This window comes from Echinops telfairi, unplaced genomic scaffold (assembly GCF_000313985.2).
Source record: "Echinops telfairi isolate 266 unplaced genomic scaffold, ASM31398v2 ScPeMD7_3533;HRSCAF=4204_0, whole genome shotgun sequence".
In the NCBI taxonomy this organism is placed as follows: Eukaryota; Metazoa; Chordata; class Mammalia; order Afrosoricida; family Tenrecidae; genus Echinops; species Echinops telfairi.
Genome location: NW_022107431.1, coordinates 97,621,196 through 97,635,259, shown reverse-complemented (window position 1 = coordinate 97,635,259; position 14,064 = coordinate 97,621,196). Strand labels below are relative to the sequence as shown.

Sequence of the window (14,064 nt, the reverse complement as noted above, 5' to 3'; positions counted from 1 at the left end):
GTCTTTTTCCTATCATTGCGGTGTATAATATTGATGGATTTTCAGATGTTAAACATGGCATTCTGTGATGCTCTCCTGGCACAATCACTGAAGGCAAAATCGGTGCATAAGCAAATGTGGTGAAGAAAGCAGATGGTGCCTGTATCAAAAGATATAGCACCTGGGGTTTTAAAGGCTTGAAGTTAAACAAGTGGCCATCTACAGAGAAGCAACAAGCACACATGGAGAAACACACCAGCCTGTGTGATCATGAGGTGTTGATGGGATCAGGTAACAGGCATCAGAAGACCACAAACAAACAAACGAACAAACAAACTGTGTTTGTCTAGGTATTTTAGAGAAACAAATCCACAAAAACTCCTGTATAAGAGAATGTTTTATATGAAGGTTAAGTGTGCATCAAGAAAACATCCAAACCCAGTGCTGCCCAAGCCCAGAAGTCCAACATTAACCTATTAACCCATATGTCCAACACCAATCCACAAAGTCCTCCTCCATCTCACAAAACAGATGCAATGATGCTGACTGCAGGAGGAAAGCCGAGTCAGTGAACGTGTAGACATCTCAGTGCTGCCAGTGGTCTCCACATGGGTGTCCCAGCACCCAGGGCTGCATTGGGGTAGGTCCATGTGGCTTCTCCTTTCTTGCAGGAAGTAAGCCTTGCCAGCTAAAGCAGGGAACTGGCTGGCAGCTGCACCCTGTTCTGCCCATCAGAAAGCAAGAGACCCGAGAACTAGAAAGGCGAGGCTCACCAAGCTATTTATCCCTCTGCCCTTCAATTTACCCCACATGTGTTTATCAGCCAGGTTGGCACAATAAACTGACTACCTCACAAACAAACACATTGTTGAGAACAAGGTAGGTTGGAGCAGAGACTCCAAACCCATCTGTAGACAATGGGATATGCCCTCACAGAAGATTCACAAGGAAGGGATGAGTCAACCAGGGTGTAGTATAGCACCAATGAAACACACAGTATTCCTTTGGTTCCTTGAGGCTTCCTCACCCCACACTATCATGACGCCAGGCCTGCTTTTCACTGAGGGCTAGACTGAAGCATGTGCACAGGTACAGATAAAAAATAAGAGCTCATGACATGGAATTCAGAAACAGGAATGGGAGTGGCAATACCAGAAGCAAATGGGGTGTTGAGGGTGGGGAGGGGGAATCGATCCCAGTGATTGACACTTAACCACACCCCCCCTGCTAGGGGGACCAACAGAAACCATGGGGGAAGGGAGACAGCGATCAGTATAAGATATGAAAATAATAATATGTAATTTATCAAGGGGCCATGAGGGTGGGGAGCTATGAGGGAGGGGAAAAAGAGGAGCTGATACCAAGGCCTCAATAGAAAGTAAATGTTTAGAAAATATTGATGGCAACACATGTACAAATAAGTTTGATATAATTGATAATGGATTGTTATCCAAATTCCCTAGAAGTGTGTAACATGTACCTCTGGTTACAAGATAACTGAATAAATTAATGAATCTTTATTCACCCCAAGAATTTGGGAAATTGTGTGAGTCTACTATTTGAATCTGAGTACACTTAATATTCATCTGTATAAATTTTTATTCTGCTTGTTTTTCTCATACAGTTGTTAGAATCTTTTTCTGTAACTTGGTGCCAAGTTGCATATAAACTTACTAATTAGTACAACTCTGAGAAATCAGTTTGAACAAATGCAAAGTACTGGGCAAGTTAAAAGGAATTTCTGTAACTTTTTGTTTCTTCTTAAATAATAGGGGCAAAATCCAGAATGGATGTTCAAGCGTGGTATTTGCGAACTTCAAAGTTGGCACTAGCCCTGGCCATTATCCGCTCGAAACCAGCGGACAGAAGCAGCAGAGAATACACAGAGCATCTTGCGAGGGTGGTGTCCGCGCAAGAGTCTAAGTGGAGATCAAAGGTTGAAGCCTTGGAAACGGAAGTGTTGCTTTTACGCCAGAAACTTCTTCTGAGCAGAATTTGCTCAGAATCTCTTAAGAATGGTGAGTGTCTAAAACCACAGTTTTCTTTTTATTACCAAACATCAGCATGGTTAGTTTCCTCAGAAATAGGTTTATTTTCTTGTCCTATGTAGATTTTCTTTTTTAATCTTAGTCGTACATATGAAGTTATTGTAACTTTCTTATCAATAGGGCTATATTAGACATTAGAATAAAGTTGGAGATTGAGTAGGATGTAAATATAAAGATAATATTTTAAGCTTATGAGGTAAATATACTTTAAAATGTTATTGTCCAACCTTACTATTTTACTTTACATTTTGACTTTGATTTTATATAAATTAATTCTCCCAGTACTCATACACCAATTACTAGATTTGGGCCAGCCATGTGGTAGGCAGTGAAGATTCAACAGACACATAAGATGGGGTGCCGTCCTGCCATTATCTACCTTCCATTAGAGGAAACAGATCTGCAAGTACCGGTAATTCATCAGGTGTGATTACTACTACAATAAGGACACTGACAAAGCACAGAGGAGGAAGTCATTCATTCTGCTTATTTTCTGGAAATGCTTCTGAGGTCTCTCAATAGTTTGTCCATTAGTCAGTGGATGGACACAGAACATCCAGCAAGAGTCAGGAACTTGAGAGAAAGCGTGGGAATGGAGGATATATGTCCCATTAAGACTGCTGATAAAACTGTATCTCAGTGTAACCCAACTGTCAGAGTGTATTCCACCAGAGTAACCAAGTAACCATAACCTGGTAAAAAGGTATGTGATAGCGATATGATGAAGAATAAGAAATAAAAGTGATTTGTGACCAGATTCAGAAGGGTATTGGTTTTCATCCTTAGGGATATTTTGCAGTATTCTTCTCTAGTTAGTTGACTGTAAAATGTATTGCCCCCTATAATTCAACAGGCAAAAAAAAAGAGGATCCACTTGAGCAAAGTGGAATTATAGTATCACCTGGTATTCAGGAGCCACTTAATTGTTTTTAAAGCTGAGGATTGATACATTGTGGAATACAGGAGATAGAGAATTCTGGTGCAGAAATGATTTTAGCTCCACTCACCTCTCCCACCTCATTTTATCCTCTCTCCCCTATTCACTAACTAGCTCCATCTGTCTTGACTTTCCCTTCTCTCTCTCTCTCTCTGTCTGTCTCTGTCTCTCTCTGGCTTGCCTCTTCCTATCTAAAGGACACCTCTTCAGTAAGGTCTTCTTTTACTGTCCTACCTACAAACATCATCAGTGAAATATTAATTATAATTCTATGCATTATTTAAGGAGCCCTGGTGACACAGTGGTTACACTTTGGGTTGCTAACTACAAGACCAGTAATTTGAAACCACCAGCAGCCCCACAGGAGAAAAATGGGGATTTCTACCCTTGTAAAGAGTATGAGCCCCTAATAAAACAATTAAAAAAAAAAGAGTTACACTCTTACAAACTCATAGGAACAGTTCTCCCTTTATTATAGGGTTGCTATGAGTTGGCATTGATTCAGTGGCAGTGAGTGAGTGATGGATAATTTAGTTAATTTGTTGGTTGTTGGCCCTACATTATGAGCACGATTCTCAGTTCACTAAAGAGAGGGCCTCTGGGTTTCTTATCATTTTGTAGCTCAATGTGTAAGCCTTGGGCCACTAACTGAAAGGTTGGAGGTTCAAACTCACCAAGTAGCTTCCCTGAAAGTAGTAGTTTTGTTTTATAACAATTACATACAGCCTAGGAAATCCATGGAGTCAAGGTTACTTTGTCACATTAGGAATTGACTTAATGGCATCTAATAGCAACATTTACACAGTACCTCAACCTGACACATAGAAGATGCTCAACAAAGATTGACTGAATAGTGGAACATAGAGGATTACTTGGATGTAGCAGGCAGGAGATAAGAAAACCAGCTTTAAAATCTTTGACCAAACCCCATATAAGGCATGATGAACTGAACTAGGTCTATAATAATGAGAACAAAAAGGTGAGAGATGTTTGTGAGTGACTTCAGGGTAGATATTTATGAATGATTTTACAGAATGACTAAGGAAGCTATACTCCTTTAGGATAGTTCAGGTTTCTAACCAAGTTTGTTGAATTAATAGTGATGTTTGAATGCAGATAATGAACCCAAAAATTGAGTTCAGGTTTTTCTGAGCATATGTTAAAAACCGCTTGTCAATAGACTAGTTCCTACTCATGTTGACTAATGAATGTCAGGGTAGAACTGTACTCTGTATCAAGTGTCTGATATTTCATTCATAGATTTGCCACACTTCTGAGATGCCTTTGGGTGACTTGAACTTAAAAACTTCCAATTAACTTCTGAGGACAGTAACTGCAGCAGCCCGGGGCTCCTCTGAGTGTAGGTTAAGTCCCCATATATACATGTATAGATATCTATTAGCAAGGTAGAAGTCAGGTCCTTAAGAGGCTGGAGCTATAGACACAGATTTAGAAGTCATAGCTGTAAATGAAACTCCTAGAGAGAATGGAGCTGGTGGAGGGAGCCCCTGCAGATAGCAACACCACGGGGAAACTCTCAGGAGGAGGAGGGACTGCTGGAAAGGCTGTGACTAGCTCCTTGTGAGTATTCAGGTGTTGTAGGTAATAGGGCAGTCTTTTCCCTGGGAAACCTCTAAGGACAACTTGCTCACCAAATACCAAGATGCTACTAAAATTCTATTACTGTGTGAGTGAAAATAGGATTATAAGATATAGAGCTGCATTTTAGTTCCTCTAAAGCCTTTCTAGATAATGGGTTCTTTGGGTGTATCTAGAGAATGGTAAACTTGATCACGTTTTCTTTCTTTTTCCTGGGCTGCTATTTGATTGGCACATTAAATATTGTATAGTAAGCTTAACTTTGACTTTCATAAGCATCCATGATATAAAATATGATGTTTACCAACAAAAGTCCATTTTTAATGCTGATGAAATATTTGCATTATTTGTTTGTAAAATGAGTGTGCCTAACAGTGAGAGAGTGCCTAGGTAACTTGTTCTTACACTGAAACACTTTAACTTACAATACCTGAGAGAGAATTTTTTCAAAAATTATACAATTAAAATCAATTTTATTCACAGCAGGAGTTTCAGGTAAAACATTTTGGTGCAGATGTTTGGAAGTAATCTATCTCTCCATCTGCTGGCTTAAAATTCCCTAATGAGGAATAGATTTAGATAAATGGAGTCACTATTGGAAGGGTGAGGGGAAAATAAGAATGAGGGTATTAGATGGATAGGAAAATGAAAGAAAAGGAAATAAGAGTTATTTAAAGGTACACCTTTTGAAAAGACTGATATACTGTCCTCAGAAAGCTTTATACCTACAAATCAAAATTATATTGTAAATGTATTTGTATTATTCAAGTTCTTTCTGGAATTTTCAGTGTTGTTTTACTTGTGCAACTGTTCTTATACGCTCAAAGAGAGAAGGTTTCCAGTAAGTGTTGAATGGAATACTTCTTGATAATTGAGAGACCGGAGGACCTAATTTATAGCATCAGCTATCCTTTGAAGCAACTGAGCAATCCAGAATTAAATAAAGCATAGTTGAAATGGTAAAGTAAACAAACTATGAAGTATGATAGCTATCTGTACCATTTTAAGAACTCAGCTCTTTTTAAATTTTGACTTATTTTTTTACAACTTCGTAAAAGGGCTGTGCTTCCTTATTATACTAATTAAGAAACTAGATTATGCACAGAAAGGATAACTAGAAATGCTCTTGGAATTGTGACACATTTTGATTTCACTTAAATGCTCACTATCTCTGTTAGTCTGAGTAGACTAGAGAAACAAATACACAGAAACTCATATATGTAAGAGAGGGTTTTATGTAAAGGATAAATGTACATCAAGAAAGCATCCCAACTCAGTGCTGTCCAAGCCCATAAGTCCAGCATTAGCCCATATGTCCAACATTAATCTACAAAGACCTCCTGAATCTCACAAAACACACGCAATGATACTGACTGCAGGAGGAAAGCCGAATCAGTGAGTGTGTAAGCATCTCAGTGCTGGCAGGGGTATCCACGTGGCTGCTTCAGCACCCAGGGCTGCATCAGGGTAGGTCCATGTGGCTTCTCCTCAGGGATATCTCGCAGGAAGTGAGCCTTGTCAGCTGAATCAGGGAACTTACTAAGGCAGCTGCACCCTCGTCCAACCATCAGAGAACAAGAGACCTGAGAACGAAAAAGGTGAGGCTCACCAAGCCATTCATCTCTCCAGCCTTCAATTAATCTCACATGCATTTATCGGCCAGGTTGGCATAATAAACCTTACCTATCTCACTATCCAAGGAAAAGATAGAACACCGAAAAATGAGAAACTCCATATAACCAGTAAATACATTCCTCAACCTTTTTAGTGATGTGTGTTAAACCCTGTTGGTTGACTCTTCAATGGCCAGCTCCCTTTTGCATTACTAAAATACTCTGATCTTGTTTGGGCCCAGGACACATATCCCCATTGTGTGACTCAATGACAAGTTTAGACTTATTTTGCCAGAAAGTATTGCTTTGAAATTAGACATGGGCCTTGTTTTGGCAAATAAATGGGAAAAAGGAATGAGCTTTCATAAAAATTTTACTCCCAGATAAAAGAATTGAGGGCCATGAAAGAGAGCAATTTAAAAATTGTTTATTTCAATCTCTTCTTTTCTGTATGTGACATTGTCACATAGAGACATGATGCTTAGAACTGTGGTCTCCATATTGCAACCATGAGACTGTGTTGAGAAATTAAAGCCATGATCCTAAGGGTACTAACCAGCATGCTTTTGTCAATGTTGATGTGATGCTGCAAACTATTTCAAATAGCAACAGGGTCAAACATGTTGAACGGGTTTCAACAGTTATCACAGTATGAGATCTAGCAAGGAGGATCTCGTGATCTAATTCTAAAAACATTGGTCCTGAAAATCTTATCATTAGCAGTGAGCATTTTCTATCATGCCAGAAGATTAGCCCCTTAGTTTGGGAGGCACTCACAACAGGACTGGGAAGAATTGCCTCTTCAGAGTTTACTTGACCTTAATGACATGGATGAAATAAAGTGTTTGGGACCTTCATTCACTAATGTGATATGACAAACAGAGAAGAAATAGCTGCAGCCATTCATTAATTATCAGAATGTGAACATACTAAACATGAGTCTAGGAAAATTGGCAGTCATCAGCAAAAAAATGGAATGTATAAAGTGTCGAACGGATCACTGAAGACAAATGGGTGCATAAGCAAATGTGGCGAAAAAAGCTGATGGTGCCCGGCTATCAAAAAGTATAGCGTCTGGGGTCTTAAAGGCTTGAAGGTAATCAAGCGGCCATCAAGCTCAGAAGCAACAAAGCCCACATGGAAGAAGCACACCAGCCTATGCAACCACGAGGTGTCGAAGGGTTCAGGTGTAAGGCATCATCAGAACAAAAAATCTTACCATAGTGAATGATGGGGGGAGTGCGGAGTGGAGATCCAAAGCTCATTAGTAGGCCACTGGAGATCCCCTTGCAGAGGTGTCTCGGGGAGGAGATGAGCCAGTCAGGGTGCGATGTAACAATGATGAGAAATACAACTTTCCTCTAGTTCCTAAATGTTTCCTCCCCGCTACCATGACTCGAATTCGACCTTGCAAGTCTGGCTAGACCAGAGGAGGTACACTGGTACAGATAGGAACTGAAAATACAGGGAATCCAGGACAGATGAGCCCTATAGGACGAGTAGGTGAGTGGCAAAACAGGGAGGGTAAAGGGAGAATGGGTAGGAAGGAGGGAACCGATTACATGGAACTGTGTGTGACGTCCTCCCTGGGGGAGAGACAACCGAAAAGTGGATGAAGGGAGATGTCGGACAGGGCAAGATATGACAAAATACCTATTTATAAACTATCAAGGGCTCATGCGGGGAGGGAGGGGAAAAATGAGGACCTAATGTCGGGGGTTTAAATGGAGAGAAAATGTTTTCAGAAACGATGCACGAATGCGCTTTACACAATTGATGTGTGTATGGATTGAGATAACAGTTGTATGAGCCCCTAATAAAATGTTTTTAAAAAAAAGATTACATGCCCAGGCATTAAGGAGCTGTAATTAATTAGTGTTGCCATTTTGGATAGGACAAACATGATCGACTACTGAAGCTACAGCATTGTATTCATTGTCAAAAAAGACAGTGCAAGATCTATCCTGAAATAAAGTGCTTTTGGTGGTATGATAACATCCATATGCGTATAAGGAAGACCAGTTAATATGATTATTATTCATATTAATTCACCATCCATGAATGCTAAAGGTGAAGACATCGAAGATTTTGGCCAGCTTCTGCAGTCTGTTTGAAATTGATCAAGCATGCAATCACAAAGGTGACTGGAGTGTTGCAGTTGGGAAAAAAGAAGGAAGTTGGAACAAGTGATTATAGAAATGATGATGATGCCAGAGAGCACATGACAGGATTTTGCAAGACCAACAACCTAATCATTGGATATGCGTTTTATCAGCAAGATATATGTGAACCTCCCCAGATGGAGTAAACAAAAATCAGTTGAACCTGATTTGTAGAAAGAGATGATGCAGAAGCTCGACGTCATTCATGAGAACAATTCCAGGAGCCAACCGAGGAAAAGGCCATCATTTGCATGTGTACAACCTCAGTTTCAAGCTCAAGAAAACAAAAAGAAGCCTATGCATTTCAAAGTATGATCTTCAGGATATCTCACATGAATTCAGAGACCCTGTCAAGATAGATTTGATCGCTAAGGGTGGAAGAACACCAGATGAGTCGATGGACGACATCCAAGACATCTTACAGAAGAAAGCAGAGAGTCATAGAAAAGACAGGAAACAAAGAAAAGAAAATGCATCTCAGAAGAGACTCTGAAACTTGCACTTGAATGTAAAGTAGCTAAGGAAATGGGAAAAATGATGAAGTTACTGACCAGAAGATTTCAAAGAACAGTCCAAGATGATAAACTGTTACAGAAAAATGTGCAAAGATCTGCAACTAGAATATCAAAAGTGAAGAACACACTTAGCATTTCTCACGCTGAAAGAACAAAAGAAAAATATCAAATCTTGATTTGAAATATTGGATGATTGTTTAGACAAAATTTTGAGTGATGCAGGAAACTTCAAAAGAAGATGTATGAAACAATATACAGAGTCATTGTAACAAAAATAATTGGCCAGCGTTTATCCATTTCAGGAACTGGCCTTTGATCAAGAACCAGTGAGATTGATGGGAGACATTCAAACTGTACTGAGGGCATCGGCAAAAACCAAGCCCCCAGGAATTGATTGTGATGTTTCAGCAAATGGGTACAATGTTAGAATCACTCATATAAAAAATTGGGATACAGCTGCCTGGCCAACTGACTGGAACAGGCTTATATTTGTGAACATTCAATTTAAAGAAAAGTGATTCTACAGAATGCTCAATTACGGAACAGTATCATTTATACCACATGTAAGTAAAATAAATTTTAAAAAAGTTTTAGCTGTATATCAATAACTAAAATAAAAACAAACTTACTGCCATCAAATCAGTGCTAACTCATAGCGACCCCAATGTGGGTTTCAGAGACTGTAGCTATTTATGGAAGTAGAAAGCACAGTCTTTCTCCCACGGAGCTGGTGGTTTTGAACTGCTGAACTTGCGGATCGCAGCCCAGTGCATTTTGGAAGAAGTACAATCAGAATACTCCCTACAATCGAGGATGTCAGGATTTTGTCTTATGTGGTTTGGACATGTCAGGAGGGACCAGTCTCGGGAATAGCATCATATTTGGAAAAGTAGAAGGTCAGTGAAAAATAGGAAACTGTCAAGAAGATGCAATAATGAGCTCAAACTTAACAACAATTGAGACTTCTGGGAAGATGGTGGACCAGGGGACCCGCTTACTTTGAGAGATCTCTCGAACAAGGCGTCTTTGGTGGCCAGGTAGCCGAGTGGTAGGAGTCTGGCCTACCATCAATTCTGCCATTTGTGAAATGGAGAAAATAATAGTATCTACATTACATGGTGTATTTTAAATAATATTATGTAGCTATGCCTCCTAGGGTCTCCTGTTTCTTTATTGGGAGGGGCAATGAAAACCAGGAAGTTTCTCAACCAGGGGACACAGAGGCTGAATCAGTGGCCTCAAACATAACCAACAATTATGAGGACCAGGCAGTGTCTACGGTCACTATGAATTAGAACTGCATGGACAGCAACTGTCTCCTAAGACATCATAAGTGCTCAATAAATGGAAGATAACTTATTAGTACTAAGTAGTTACTGATATTAAGGATTTTTAGCTATAATATTTATAGAAAAAAAATACTACAGGATTGTTGTAGACACACATGCAATAAATATATTTTAGAAATATTGTTTAATAAAGCAAATATCATTATGAAAGATATTTTGATATTATAAGTATAAGCAAATGTGTTGATTTTTCTGTGGCTACTGTCCAATTAATTACAATTCCCAATAAATCAATTTGTTTTTTTTAAAAAAAAACAACAACAAAATGTAACAACAATTGTGAAAATGGCCCAGGACCAGACAGTGTTTTTTTTTATGTGTGTGTGTGTGTTGTATATAAGGTTGTTATGAGTGGAGGCTGACTTGAAAGACCCTTGCAACAACAGCATGGGTTGTGAAGTGGAAGGATGAGAAGCACTAGGCTCCTTAATGACATTTCTGAGCAGCTAACGAAACTCTAGGATTACTTTGTTATAAACTTTTACTCACTGCTATTGGGTCAGTCCTGACTAATTGCAACTTCTTGAAGAGTTGTTTAAATAATTGTCATTCAGGGGTTCTGTTTCTGTATCTAAGCACATCATAACTTATAGTCGAGTGTCATCAATGGCTTCAGAGAACTCTGCTTTTTCTCTCGAGCATATAGTTGAATTTTAGGGGAGAAACAGAAAGATAGGGAAAAATAACTATGTTCTTTTTGACTAATAGACCACTGGATAAGCAACTAGTTCGAGTGAAAAGAAAGTTCAAGAAAATCAAACCAAACTAAGCCATTGATTTACGTTTTTATTTTGTAAATGTTGAGTACAGGGTACATGTGTGTGTTTATGTGTAGATCATGACTATTAGTGTAGGTTGAACTTAGCTTTTCTGAAAGAGTTAAACTCTGGGAACAACTAGCTCAATCGGTGCTGTAGAGCAGCCACTTCTCATTGACACAGGGGACGTTTGCCTTCTACCTCTGCTCTTTCCACTTCAGTATAGTCTGCGGATACCTTGAATTCTCAGTGTAGCATTGCCATTACTAGTCTTCGCTTCTGAGCTTGTGTAACTGAGGATTTGAGGAAAGGTTTTGTTTTGTTTTTTGGCCGATAGGTGATGAGGAAAACACAGGAGAGGGATATATTTGTTCTGTTCGTGCAGCCCAAGAGCACCTACTGAGGAAAGACTGTAAAATATAGCTTACAGACAAGATTGTGGATGGTGTTGAGCATTTATAAGTGGGGACATTCGCTGCTAGACAGATGTTGAAAGTTCATGGAAAATGAATGCATACTCCTCTCCTTTTTAGTTTTTATATAAAGGTCTATGATACAAATTCTCAAATATATTAATGAAAATTTGTTAACAATTTTAATTTATTTAAAATATACATGTGTAATGTTCATCAACAACATTTATTGTTGCTGTTATGTTCCCTTCGGTTGGTTCTGGCTCATAGTGTCATCCGGTGTACAACAGGTTGAAATACTATCTGTTTCTGCATCATCCTCACAATTGTTATGTTTGAGTCACTGTTGCAGTCACTATATCAGCTCAATTTATTGAAGGTTTTCCTCTTTTTCACAGAGCTTCCTTTTCCAGGTCCTGGTCCTTCCTGATAATATGTCCAAAGTACACGAGAGGAAGTCTCACCATCCTTGCTTCTAACAAATATACTAGCTGTACTTCTTCCAAGATATATTTGTTTGTTTTTCTGGCAGTCCATTGTACTTCCAGTATTGGTTGTCAGTACCATAATTCAAATGCCAGTTCTTCTCACTATTCTTTAATTATTGTCTGGTTTTGGTGTGTGTATAAGGTGATGGAAAATACCCAGGTGTGGGTCAAGTGGACCCAAGACCAAGTAAAATGAAATCCTTGACAACTTCTCTTCTCTCTTTATCATCATGCTGTCTTATTGGTCAAGTAAGGGTTTTGTTTTCTCTAAACTGAGTTGTAATACATACTGAACACTGTGGTCTTTGATCTTTATAGTAAGTACTTAAAAAACTTCACTTTCAGCCAGTAAAGTAGTGTCATCTGCATATTACAGGGTGTTACTACACCGGCCTCCAGTCCTGATGCATATTCTTCATATAATCCAACATCACAGATGGTTTGCTTAGCATACAGGTAAACATCATTAGGTGCCTTTAGTTTAACCCAAATTCTATTGAATGGCTCTAAGATAATATAAAGTAAATGTGGACATATTTTACTCATATGAAGTTGAATTATTCTTTTTCTACAGATCATCAGCAAATAAGGCAAATAAAGTAATGTAAATTAAACTCAACATATCAAATGGCTTTAAGGATAGCAAGGCAATATTTGTCAACATAAACACCTTAATAGGAACTGGTTTTTCTAGGGATGGTATGCAGGCATAGGGAGCCTGAATGACTACACAGGGATTGGCAGAATGGGCTGGAGTTTGAAGATGCAATGGAGCCCCAAGCCCAGGCATACCTAACTGCAGCTGAGCATTCACAACATGAGTCATCTTTTCTCCTGAACCTCTTTTTCCTACTGGGCTCTGGATCTCATTGCATGGTATATTCATCTTTGCATAAAGTAGGTACCAGGAAGCTATCTTGGATGTCCAGGAAAATCCCAAGTTCAGCTGAATCTGCTTTTGATAGATTTCTCTAATCTCTTCCCTTCTTACCTGTCTTAGAGCTACTTCCTCAACTTTGCCTGTTTTATTCCAGTTAAACTCATATCTATAGTTGTAGCCTTGCTGCTGTCCAGTCCTTATGACAGTCTAGTATCAAGTCTTCTCATCAACATTAGGATAAAACCCAAAATTTTAAAATGGTTTATTAGGTTCTCCAGAATTTGGCACTTTGTCCATCCCCATTCCGACCTCTCATCACATTTCGTACACTCTGCCACACTGCATTTCTTTCACTGGAGTATACCGAGTCCAGCTCCGCTCCAGGTCTCACAACTGCTGGAGCTGTTAGTTTACTCTGCTGTGGTTTTGATAGCCCTTCTTCTGTTCCCTAATACCTCTTAAAACAGATTCTCTTGCTGCAAGTCCTTAAAATATTCAGCAATTGTCATAGCATTTGTGAGCTAAACATTAATTTTTAAAGCAGTCTGTCTTTCTTCTGAGTCTAAACTTCATAATATCAGAAATTTGGTCTATTCTCATTACCAGTATTTTCCTAGTATATTGTTACTGTTATCTGTATTGTTACCTGCCATAGAAATAGAGCTTAGTGAATATTCGTTCAATGAATAATGTTAGATATACTTAAGTATCAAATCCCGAAAACACAGGGCCTCAAAGATCTGTAGTTTTTGGATACCTGATAGTTTAACTTGTCATAAATTTAAATTTAGTCTGTGTTTTAACTATCCTACTTGCTATTCTTTGAGTTTTAGGACACTCTTAGAAATCTGAAGGTACTATGTGATTTCTGGAATATATATATATATATATATATATATATATTAACTTTTTGGTCACAAGTTCATTTCAGTTTTACATTTTCTCCCATGTTTTAGCCACTCAGATGAATATTTAGGTTTAGATCAATAGATAAGGAATCTGGAAGAATTTTTTAAAAGAAGAATATTATATATATATATATGTATATGTATATAAATATCCTCCATACCAAGAAATGAAAACAACAACCAATTAAACCTTCTAGTAATGTGGCTTTCTTTCTCCTTCCCATCCTACCTCACTATACTGTCCCTCTCTCCCATTCTTAATCCCATTAGTGGTGTCCTCAGAATCATCAAACTCTTGTCTTTTGATGTCTAACTCATGGAATTAATATTTGGATCTTTTATATCCACATTGTATCCTTTCATGATACTTTCTCCATCTGCAGGCTGAACATATCATCTCAGAAGGTGAACTGGC

The 14,064-nt window shown here is 38.6% G+C and overlaps 1 protein-coding gene across 1 annotated transcript in view; it reads left to right on the top strand.

Annotated features, from left to right (window-relative positions):
• Nucleotides 1-1,765: 1,765 nt before the first annotated feature.
• MEI4 (meiotic double-stranded break formation protein 4) overlaps nucleotides 1,766-14,064 on the top strand; it is a 169,770-nt gene continuing 157,471 nt past the window's right edge. Inside the window, exon 1 of the mRNA XM_013003703.2 lies at nucleotides 1,766-1,997. Coding sequence (XP_012859157.1) covers nucleotides 1,766-1,997 — 232 coding nt within the window. The remainder of the gene's footprint in view (nucleotides 1,998-14,064) is intronic.